The following is a 12,109-nucleotide window of genomic DNA, read 5'->3' as shown; positions in this document are numbered from 1 at the left end:
TGACAGTAAAATGGAGTCTGTACCCTTGGATGATGTGTAGCATACCTAATTAGACAATTGTGGGATGGACGCAGAGAGGAGACTGACGGTGACAATCAAGATGACGCACTAAGCCTGATGGATGGATCAGAAATAGCCTCAATTACACGGTGTCTGTGTTAGCCCCAGCCAATAGCCTCTATGTACTCTACACAGAAAAGCATTCGTGAACTAATCTCACACAGATAGGAATAAACGAATGGATGTTTTTGCTCACCTGCTCCGTGGTAGCGGCAACTTTCAGATGCTCAAGACGTCATCATAAGAAAATTATAGGCTACGAGAATCTGGTCCAAGAACGAGACGCAAATTGGTAGCCTCGGCTCAATATCAATGACACACATTATCTGGTGTTTACCGGTGGCGACGCAGCATCAGTCCACTCATCCTCTTCCACCTTTTTTTCTTCTCCAGGAAAAAAAACAAAAGACCACCTCGATCCGTTCACAATGAATAAGAAAGCCACGTCCACGTCACGATCTCAAACCCGGAAAAAAAAAAGCTGCTTACGACTCGAGTACAAGTAGGCTATTACCGCATTTGTAGAACATGTGTGGGACAGTGGACCTGCGAAATGGTAGCGAAGGGCTCCATCATCATCCGTGCTCATTTGATGATGGAGTCGGTCAGGTGAAGAGCATTAAATAAGCGGAGGAGGAGGCTGTCTGTCTGTCGTAAACCCCAAGACCCTGTAGCCTACTGTGTCGACCCTTCCCTGCCCTGCCAAGCCATTTAAACGCGTCTCATTTCCACAACAAAAAGGGACAACATCTCCCTACCTCTCTCCGCTGTACTGACTGCCGGTCTGCGAAGCATCTGCACGCACTTCACAGACGAGGAAACGCCGAGGGGCCTTTCTTCTGTGACGCAATCACTATAAATATCTCCTAGGCTATTAAAACATATGGTCAACGTTACTGAAATAAAAACTACATCTCGTTTAGATTTTTTTTTAGAAAGATATGGTTTATTTTTATGCTGGTGTTGTTGTGTATTATGGGCTCTAAGGATGATTAGGATAGGTGATTTTCAGTGGGATATTTTATATTATAAAGGTTGATAATGTGATGGGATATTATATGGCCTATGTAGGTTTTCCTCTCTTTTGTACTGCTGAATTTGTATACGACCATTAGTAGCAGGTCAATAAGGATTGTGAATTAATAAGCTTTCGATTCATTTATTATAATTACTGTTTATGACAATAAATATTTTAGTTTTGTCTTTTGTTGTATGCTGTTACACTTGCTTCTTTCTAATATAGAAGACAATAATGAAATTATTATACCAGACTTCTTTAAACTTGATAGAAATAATGTATAAAGCATTTATTAAAAATTGCAACAACTTCTACTGATATAACAGCCTTTAATCGCATGGTATCAGTGACTTGGATTATAATTAGCGTAATTTTCATTGAGCGGTTATTCGGACTTCCGGCCTCTAGGTGGCGGTATATTTCCTCACTGAAGCCGGTGATCGAGCCTCCTTTTCCAAGATGTCGGTGTCCGGGCCATTGGTGAAAATTCACCCCGTCGTTCTCGCTTCTATCTGCGACTCTTATGAGCGGAGAAATGAGGGAGCAAGCCGTGTAATCGGGACCCTGTTGGGTAAGCAAAACATTTTTATATTTGTCATTCGTTGGGGTGTACCGCCTTCGGATGAAAACAACTGATGCTAATGTAGCTAAGCTAACTAGCTCTTTTTAGCCATAAGTTTTAGCTCGCCTGTTCTGCTAACGCATGCTGGCTTGGTTAGCAATAGCCACTGTTAGCTAGATAGAAACAGTCAGCATCACTTGAAACATCTGGATGTGCGCTCGTCTTTAAACTGCGTTTCTGCCAAGTTATTTAGCCTCTTCTGAGTACCGACGTGACATTTAGCATCAAGGTTAGAACGTTGTTGTCAGTTTAGCTGTTAGCCGGAGCTGATGGTTCGTTATGATTTTAAGCTCTTGTTATCGAGCTAATTAATAACATTTCATTTGTAATATGTGTCCTCTTCAGGTACTGTTGACAAGCACTCTATTGAGGTGACCAACTGCTTCTCTGTCCCCCACAATGAGTCTGAAGATGAGGTAAGTTGTCAGTCTCATTTATTCACAGTATGATGTTTATGTGTCAGCATTTCTTACATAATTGAGACATAGCAGCGGGGCAGTTGGGGGTTCAAGGATGTTTTGAGTCTTCGCAATTGAGTGCCGTATATTGGATGATCTTGTCCCGCCAAAATGTGTTTTCTAAGAAGTTTGCCATCGAAATAAATGATGTACATTATGTAACGTCTAGACAACACCTGTATAATTCCCACGGGGCTTTAACAGACCTATACTTGTGTGACTATTTTGAAGGGAGTGGCAGCTGTTGTTAAATAATTAAAGTAACAACATTGTTTGTATTTTGTTGATTTAAAGGCAGTGAAGATTTTAACATTTGTATTTGTTTAAATGGCTGTCTCATATTACACAGTAATAGAGAGATGATATTCTGAATAAGCTGACAGTTTGTCTATTTCTTTCCAACAGGTTGCTGTGGACATGGAGTTCGCTAAGAACATGTACGAGCTCCACAAGAGGGTGTCACCCACTGAGGTCATCATCGGATGGTGCGTTGATCGATTTACATTTTGGAATTTCAAATATTAAAGCAAATTCTGGAGAATGCTTGTTGTCAAAATCAGTGAATATCTCCGCATGAACCACTACCTGTATGTACTGTGCGTACGCTGAAAAAAATCCAGTGTCTATAAACAGCCTAGGCTAAACGGGCATGCTGATGGCCACAGAGGGTCCCCTTTGTTTACATTCCAGTTTACAGACCATAGGATGTGTATTAACACCAGATTATTGTTCAGTGCACACATTAACAGAGTGGTAGCAGATCATGGGGAGATATTTACTGATTTTGACCAATGGATTTTGACAACAAGCGTTCTCCATAATTGCTGGCTCCACCTTTTTATATTGGAAAGGAAAAAAAGTATCCCCTTGACTCACCAGTGCCATTGTCCTCACAGGTATGCCACAGGGTTTGACATCACAGAACACTCTGTGCTCATTCATGAGTATTACAGCCGTGAAGCCACCAACCCCATTCACCTGACCATGGACACAGCCCTGCAGAGCGGCAAGATGAACATCCGTGCCTACGTCAGGTTGGACTGTCTTACTATCCTAACTTCCTTTTGGTTTTAAGCTTCTTTTTCCTTTTTTTTTTTTTTTACAATAAAACAAAGACACATAACATTACATTTTATTTATTTAGCTGACACTTTTATCCAAAGCAACTTCCATTAAGTGCATTCAACCATGAAGGTACAAACTCAGAACAACAGGAACACATACACTAGAAACATGTCCTTGCTTCTTTGTTAGATTGATGAACCACAAACTGACTGTGTGTGTGTGTGTGTGTGTGTGTGTGTGTGTGTGTGTGTGTGTGTTTATAATGTGTTTGTGTGTCTCCTGCACAGTGCACAGATGGGTGTGCCAAGCAAGACCGTCGGTGTGATGTTCACCCCACTGACCGTCAAGTACATCTACTATGACACTGAGAGGATAGGCGGTAAGGATACAGAGAGTGAATGAAGATGTGTGTTTGGAGCTTTATAACTTAAACTACTTATGCTAAATAGCAGATTGTTAAATTGTTCAACTTTGTCACGAGAAAAAAATATTTTAATCAAAGTGTTCAAAAGAACTTGTATGTCAATGTAGATTCAACTTGGATACTGCCTGTAATATATTTTCCATACATTTCTTTTTTTATTGGCTCATTACTTGGCTCTTTTATATATCATTTGGCTGATGCCTCTATCCAAATCATCTTCCAATAAGTGCTTAAAACAATGAGTGGACAAACCTAGAACAGCAAGAGCCATTTAAGTTAATCAGCTTCAAATAAGCCAAACTAAAAAGTGCTACGTTAAACCTTTTTTAGATATAAATATATATGTATTAGCCAGGGTGCAGTCGAACAAGCTTCAAGATGCCCTTTTAGCCCGTGACAGAAGATGTGTAGCCTTTAAGCTGTCCTGATATCAATGGCTAGTTGTATTACTGTACTCTCAACACTCCTGTCTGGTTTGTCACAGTGGACCTGCTGCAGAGGACTCGTAACAACCCAAACCGCACCAAGGGTCTGACCTCCGACCTGTCCCAGGTGGCCGGCTCTGCTTCCCGGGTGCAGGACATGCTCACCACTGTGCTGGCCTACATCGATGACGTGCTGGTGAGTGTTGGAGCAATGGGAACAATAGTGTGACTCGGATGGGAATCGTACATTATTATCATATCAGCTTTATTTATAAACCACCGGAGTTAACCAAGGTGCTGTACAATATTAAGAACTATGCACAAGCAACGCACAACAATAAACAAAAGATGAAATGCAAGACGGTAGATAAAAGTGGGATAAAACGGTGTTCGTTTTCTCTACAAAGTGTCAATGGAGGGTGAGCGTTTTATTGAAAGTGGATGGATATTCTATTGTCTTGGAGCTGCCACCGTGAAGGCACAATATCGTTTACGAATAACTTGTTCATTTATTAACATGGGCAGAATGTTTAGTGTAGTTGATTTGTTCAAACTTCAATGGGCAACCGAAAATGCACTAGTTAAAAATTCAAATACATTTGGCTCGGACTGAAAATGACCTCAGATGTTCCAATGGTCTGAGGTCAGATAACTGAGCCTAAAGTATTGTGGAACGTTAAGCTTATCACCTGCTCACCCATTGGCAGAGCGATAAAACCCATGTGCCAACAAAAAAAAAAAACCTTACATTCATAATGACAGCAGGCCTAAATGAATGATAAAGCACCACCTCTTGGTTCTTTTTGCACTGGCCATAATCCTGCTAGTCCACTTAATGTCAGTCTGTTGTGTCCCTAGAGATGATTTGCTATTCAATCAAGTGTTAACACAGTAATGTTGTGTGATGTGTCTCAGTCTGGCAAAGTGAACGCAGACAACAGTGTGGGTCGCTTCCTGATGGACCTGGTCAACAAGGTGCCCACCATCTCAGCAGAGGACTTCGAGAACATGCTCAATTCCAACATCAATGTAAGTGCTCTCCATTCGCTATATAAAGGCATAACAATGTATTTCGCATATACACAAGTCAAACTTTTGTAGCCCCTGCTGATGGTAGTTTTTGGCTAATTGGATTCAGTGCTTCATCTCCTTTGCCCTTCCCTTCTGTTTTTTTTTCTGCTGTCAGGCTTGTTCTTAGCACTAAGCATGTTGGCACTGTCCCATTGATTAGAGGAAGCATTTAGTTGGGCTTTGCTTCTTAAGCTACATTTACACGACAACTGACTCGCTAAAACGGGAATGTTTTTACTTTATGTTTAAAAAAAAAAAAAGATCTTCGTTTTAGACAATTGTTTTTGATACGATCCACATACACACAGATCCGCATGTGGGACCTAAAACGCAGTATGCATTCCAGGCCAGTAGTTGGTGGTGGAACTTTGTAGTAGATGGACATAAATAATAAACATGTGCCAAGTGGAGCAGTTTGACATCACCGTTTCCACATAGACTGGTTTTGCTGGTTCACACGGCAACGCTGGAGTTGCAAAGTGTTCAAAAGTGCAAAAAAAATGAGTTTGCTGTGTAAAATGATGTTGGAAACATCTATGTGATATGCACTCCTGGCGTCTTTTTAATTTTTAACATAGCACTTGTCCAACACACCCAGCCTTTTAGGAAACATTAGAATAGTTTTGTCTAGTAGGGGCCTATCTTTGTGACCTTTTTGTTTGCTTACAACTCATTTTACGTGACTATGAATCATTTTGTAATAACCAAATGTAAATGCTCTTGTCTCCTCACAGGACCTGTTGATGGTGACCTACCTGTCCAACCTGACCCAAGCACAGATCGCTCTGAATGAGAAGCTGGTCGTGCTCTGAGGACAGTTCTTTAAAGTGTTTCATATTTAATTTTTTGTACTTTTTTTTTTTTTTTTTTTTGACTTGAGAAAAATAAAGACGTTTAACAGTCACATAGTGTTCACACTCTGAGATATTGTAATTCAAAATAATGCAATTTGGTTTATTACACGTTAACAAACATTTTGTAAAGTTATATTACTTTTCCATTTATCTTCTTGCAGTTCAGCCAATATCAAGTTTGACATGTTTTTTTTAAAGTGTCTATTTTATGGCAGCACCTGGTTATTTTCCAACCTGTCAATTATTTGCGTGGTCTATGAAGTGTAGAATATGTCCACAACAATTAGATCTTAGACCCCAAGGTCTTCAAATTACTTGTTTGTCCAACCAACAGTCCCAAAAAAATTCAGTTTGATTCAATGGTTAAAATGGATTATTGACAATGTCTGGCAATACTTTTTCTGTTAAATAAGTTGAACAATTTGTTTGAGGTGTTCCAGAAGTTGATTTCTATGTAACTTGGTTTTTACAGTTTTCGAGACACAATGACACCAACACACATCTAAAACCAAACACTTTATTTTAAGACAATTGCTATTTTTTATTAATCATCTACATTATAAATATACATTCATATCTGAAGCCGAAGTTAATCATTTAAGGTGCAGCAGATCTTTGGGGACCTGAGTTACATGAGAAGCGTAGTGCAAATCGTGGGCATGAAACAGTCACACACATCAGATCAGAGCTTGTCTAGGAAGCACATGTCACTCTTCTACATTATCCGGAAATGCTGATTTCTTATTACTGAGTTGTTGCAGAATCTCAATCAATCTTGATCCTTTTTTTTAGGGCTTAGTATCCGAATTATCTTTTCCGCCTTTGACCATCTTCTCCACGGCCAAGTAGCTTTGCACCGCGCGCTCATACACTGAGTCTCCGGTAGATTTGGCGATGCCTGCTGCCTTCTCTGGGTAGTAGAGTGAGGTGCTTACTGCCACCAGGCCCGCCGGATAGACGAGCTTCTTAATCCTGGAGCCTCTTGCCAAAAACAGCCCCAGGACACCGGTGAAACCAATAACTCCTGCCCGAGGATAGAAGTCCTTAGGCGGGTTCTTCAAGTAGTCGTAAGTGTCGTTCCCGAAGCGCACCACACTTTGAACTTTGGGTTTGATTTTGCCATACGTGCCTTGACACCACAGCACGGACGGCTCCACTACCTTCCGGACGGTGGCGACACTTTGCTCAAGTTGACCCGCTTCAGGCTCCACATAGCGGGGTTGGAGAGGCACGGTGTAGAGAGACAGCTCGTCCCGGAGGAGGGGTACCGGGCCGGGCGAGTCTTTGTCCCCGTCATCGGAAGCGGCAAATACGGTGATAGGGAACAAGCTCAGAGCTCCAGGCATTGCACTACCTGCTGTCACCTTCAACATGACACCCAGTTGGCCATGCACGCACGCACTCACAAGGCTACGGTGTCTGGGGAGGGACATGTATATAACTCGAAGCGATAATTCCGCTGCTTCTCAGTTCACTGTAATTTACACTTGAATGCACAAACATCAATGCCCACATTAATTCAATTATTTTGGATATGTTTTTGATATTAGGCCAAAGTGTTTGTATATCATAGGATGTTCTTATAAACAAGTCTACCATTTCAATAGGCCTATCAGTATTTTCCCCCATTTATGCTAGGCCTACTTTATATCTATAAAATGCCTGTAATTGGGAAATTTTGTAGTTTTCATGCATCACATTTAATTTAATTCATGTTCGAGGGCTTGTCTGTGACGTAATCGGTTCCCAACAGGTCCATGGTTCCCAAGGAAACATGAAAACCTGTGTGTTCGTCTCCAAGGAAACGGAAAAGCGTCGACAGTCAGTCCATCCATTCTTTCAGCGACATTTAGCCCTACATGTAATTATTAAGGCTAAAATAAGTTTTACTGGTCCATTTAAACCATTATTAACGGCGGGGGTGCAGTGACAGTTTGTCTTGGTGTTTTTATGATTTAAAAAAAAAATTGTAAATTAGTTCGTAATTCTGAATGGAGTGTCTCGGAGTATCATCCGGTCAGAGTTTACAGGCCCTGTCTGCTCTGTTATCAACTCAGCAGGAAGAAGACGAGGATGAATCTACAGTAAGTGATTAAATGAAACACATTTAGTGTGTGTAACTGTTCATAGTTCACTATTGCCAACGAGAGCTTCCTTAAAGCCTACAAGTGGCGATGCATTAAGTTACACAATATGCTATTATGCTGCTGCTTCCCTAGTTGTTTTTGTGTGGCTACATGTTTTTATAGCCTATGTCATTTTGTGTTCAGTTTTTTACTTTTCATTGTGTGTGTGTCCCATGTGTGTTTTGTCATTAATGTGAATTATTAGCCGGCCTACTACAATGTAATATCCCTTTGGTGATAAATAAAGTAGGCTACACCATTTATCTATCAGTGATGTCTCAAATAGATAAGCAAGCTCGTAAATAGTTTACTTTGGCACATGTTGCATTCGAATAAATGACTGGATACCATAAGTGTGTATATGAACTGAGTAATAAGAAATATGTTTATCTACACAGAATGTGACATTGGCAGGGATGGGTCCAGGGCACATCGGCCCCCCACCAAAAAAAGACAAAGAAGGTAAAGCTTTGAATGCTTGCACATCACTCATAAGTCAAGATTCTACTCAGATGGCCTAAAGCTAAAAGAGTGTGTGTGTGTGTGTGTGTGTGTTCATGTGTACTTCCTAGTGTCAACTGCCTATGTGAAGAAGAACAGCAAAGATATCTGGAGTGAGGAAGAGGTGGCTGAAGGCTCCCAGTACGATGATTTGGCTGACCCGCGACCACAGCCTGAGTAAGGATACTAGGTTAATGGGGTGCTCGTGGTGTACTGGTTAGAGCATCACCCCATAGAGGCTCAGTCCACATTAGCAGTAATAGACCCTGGTTCGAATCCGGCCAGGGTCGTTCTGTGCATGTCATTCCCCTCTCTGCCCCATTTCATCTCTGTCTCTCCACACTATCAAATGAAGCTTGAAAATGCCAAAAAAAAAAAAAATCCGAAAAAGTTGAATAGTCCAACACTCCACCGAGGTCGTCTTCAGTCCATTTGAGCCTCATCATAACCCAAAAGCCCCACTGTCTTATGTGAGGGGTTTAACTCCCAACTTTTCAATTACGTTACTTTGTTCCACTGATCTTTTACACATAAAGATGGGTCTTTAATTACTCCAAATCCTCGCCATGGTTACCCCTTGTGCTATAAAGTAATTATAGAAGTACAATGGAGAGCCAGACTGCTTGTAGGAAAGTGTTCATCACAATTATATAGTGCCACATTTTTCACACTCCATTCACCTCAGCTGACACTCACTGGCTGCCTGCTTGGCTTTTTGTTTACTATTGATTCTGACAAATGGGATGTCTATATTGACTGTGTTATGTTTGTATGCATGAGTGTATGTTTGTATGCATAAGTGTGTGTGTGTGTGTGTGTGTGTGTGTGTGTGTGTGTGTTTAACCTTTGTGTTCAGGTAGAAGGGATTATTGATCGCGTTTTGTGTGAATGTGTGTGTGTGTGTGTGTGTGTGTGTGTGTGTGTGTGTGTACAACCTTTGTGTGTTTAGGTATGAAATAATCCTGAAGCAGAGTGTGGGGACAGAGGATCTGTTCTTGGGTTTGAACGGGAAGGACCCATCTTCCATGTGCTGTGAAGCCATGCTGGTAATTTATAATCCACTACATAATTTTTATGTTTCACCCAATTGTTTTTTTCTGACACTGGAAAATGAAATATACAGGGATGTGATTAGGGACACAAAGGATACTCCCAATCTCTCAAGTTTGTGCTGATTTTCAGGAAATGTATGTTAAAAAATAGATGACTCTACAAAGCTAAACGCATTTTGAAGCAATTTGTGAATATAACAAAAATGTCAAGCAACTGTACATCCGCCTAGACAAGGCAGAGTAAAGGTAACTGTTTATAAAAGATCAAATCATGTCAAATAAAGAATATGTTTTCCCAACATGCGATGAATCGAAGAAATACATTTCACTACTTTTAAAGTTTTGGATAGGTTTTTTATTTATTTCAAGTTTTTTTAGACTGCATTTAAAGTAAAATAAAAAATAAAATAAAAGGAAGAACAAAAATGCACTTTATATTCACTGATAATAAGAATAATCCGGGGAATCCAGAGAATGAGTCAAGAATCAGTGATGAGCACAGTAAAAGCAGGAACATCAGATGAATATAGTCTAATTACAAAGATCATCAATGACATTCAACAAAGACAAAGAATGAAACATGCCTGAATGAATGAATTACAAATGACAACCCTAATGCGCGGGGCCATCACAGAGTGTGACTGACTTCTAATGATATGGTCATCCAGTCTTGAACTTTCAGCTGCATCTATTTACAGTTGTCCAAGAATCTTCTACAGCTGTTCTTCTGGGGCCCACACTGCTCAGTTACCGCTTTCCTGCATTCTATATATTGCCATCACCTTGTATGTGTAAAGAACTGTTTTTCAACTGCTGTGTCAGCATAGCACAGAAATACATGATAACAAGGTGTTCATTCTTTCTGACCCTTAGGTGAAAATCAAACTACCAGACACTAAAGCAACAGACGTGACCCTGGATGTAAAAGAAAAATTCCTGGATCTACGGACGCCAAAATAGTAAGAAATGCTTTGAAAATGTCCTCTTTTCATTTTCAATCCCCTTAAGATAACACAGGGCACCAGCCTTACCTTCAGACCAAAAAAATAATAATTTTCGATCAGAGGTTCACATCATGATCTGAGTTTTGATCACCACCCTTAACATCTTCCTCTCTCATAATAACACACTCTCAGCCTTGTGCTCTCTCAATCTCTTTCTTTTACGAATATATTTATCATCATTTAAAAGTTTGAAGTGGATATGAGCTTCAGTTTGTGTTAATTCTAGCAGCCCGTTCGGACATAAGCGGTAGTGTTTTTACGATGCCAGCTGTTGTTCCTGGGTGAGCATTCCCGGACAAAGACATTAAGAAAAACTAGGCCTATATAAAAATATCATTCTTTGCACTGATGGTCTTGCTTGCTGTTACATGTCATTTATGATCATCAGAGGAAAAATTTGACTTTCGGAAATATATATTTTTTTTAAATCACGAAAAAGACAATAAAAAAGAAAAACAAAAACAATGCATACACTACACATAAATAAATAATCAATGCAGTACACTGTCTGTCTGTCTAACCTTTCTTCTGCTCCTGTCTTCAGTAAACTTGGTCTTCATCTCCCACACCCGGTGCACAGCGCAGAGGGAAAGGCTCAGTTCTTCAGTGAGAGAGAGGAACTGGAAGTCACTCTACTGATAAAACGCCTCATGGACTTTATCAACATGCCATAACACACACACACACACACACACACACACACACACACACACACACACACACACACACACACACACACACACAAGCGCAATCAAGGGATCACAGAAAAAGTTGATAAGAGAAATTATCAAGTTCTGTGAATGTTTATTTCATGCTATTTTGACATCTGTCGCCACTGATTCTGAATATTAAAATATGTCTTTTTAATGAATATTTTGCTTTATTATTAAATAATTACTACCCCGATGGTAAATGGTTGGAAATGGTTAAAGAGGATAGGTGCAAATAGTGTAATTACAATACTCACATTTCATTTCGTCTTTATTTCGAAAAATAACAAAGCAAGTAGGCTATGACTATCATACGAATACATATAACACAAAAAAACAATAATTATAAAGTGTCATAAACAATATTTATAAAATAAATGTTGTGTCTTTGTTCGAAAAGGAGTGAGAGGAAGCCGAAGCTGTATTCCCACCCCTTATTCAACTGCTCTTAATGATCATAATGTAGGCTAGGCTACATTATCTATATTTCATTTACATCACGTGCCTATATCATTTACACAAAGAATTATCATGGTAAACAAAAAAAGTCATTTGAATATGAAGGAACAAAGTTACGCATAAGTCTTATAATTTACAAGTTGAAAAAGAGGAAAGAATAAGGGACATTATTAGGGGCCCCATGCATGTGATTGCTTTAGCCCCTAAATACTAAACCTGCCCGTGACTACATTACGGTAAAGTTTTAAAGTCACACATTT

General features: G+C 39.9%; 3 protein-coding genes across 3 annotated transcripts; 2 read left to right on the top strand and 1 right to left on the bottom strand.

Annotated features, from left to right (window-relative positions):
* Positions 1-1,518: 1,518 nt before the first annotated feature.
* On the top strand, positions 1,519-6,047 carry eif3f (eukaryotic translation initiation factor 3, subunit F). Its single transcript, XM_080034287.1, has 8 exons — positions 1,519-1,649; positions 2,046-2,116; positions 2,564-2,643; positions 3,055-3,192; positions 3,511-3,602; positions 4,132-4,268; positions 4,988-5,101; positions 5,878-6,047. Exons 1-8 carry the CDS (start codon positions 1,538-1,540, stop codon positions 5,953-5,955), a joined length of 822 nt encoding a protein of 273 aa, XP_079890413.1. The 5' UTR covers positions 1,519-1,537; the 3' UTR covers positions 5,956-6,047.
* Positions 6,048-6,585: 538 nt separating this feature from the next.
* LOC307255592 (MICOS complex subunit MIC26-like) lies at positions 6,586-7,379 on the bottom strand. The gene has a single exon (XM_080034289.1). The coding sequence runs from the start codon at positions 7,368-7,370 to the stop codon at positions 6,786-6,788; it is 585 nt and encodes a 194-aa protein (XP_079890415.1). The 5' UTR covers positions 7,371-7,379; the 3' UTR covers positions 6,586-6,785.
* A 609-nt stretch (positions 7,380-7,988) lies between these two features.
* Positions 7,989-11,354, top strand: dnaaf6 (dynein axonemal assembly factor 6; the record flags this gene model as incomplete). The annotated part of the gene is made up of 6 exons (XM_080034291.1): positions 7,989-8,081; positions 8,522-8,585; positions 8,696-8,801; positions 9,574-9,670; positions 10,550-10,635; positions 11,225-11,354. The coding sequence occupies 6 exons, from the start codon at positions 7,989-7,991 to the stop codon at positions 11,352-11,354; spliced, it is 576 nt and encodes a 191-aa protein (XP_079890417.1).
* Positions 11,355-12,109: the final 755 nt, after the last annotated feature.

The sequence above is a fragment of the Ammodytes marinus genome (genome assembly GCF_949987685.1).
Source record: "Ammodytes marinus genome assembly, chromosome: 9".
NCBI lineage: Eukaryota > Metazoa > Chordata > Actinopteri > Uranoscopiformes > Ammodytidae > Ammodytes > Ammodytes marinus.
This window is presented reverse-complemented; position numbering and strand designations above follow the sequence as displayed.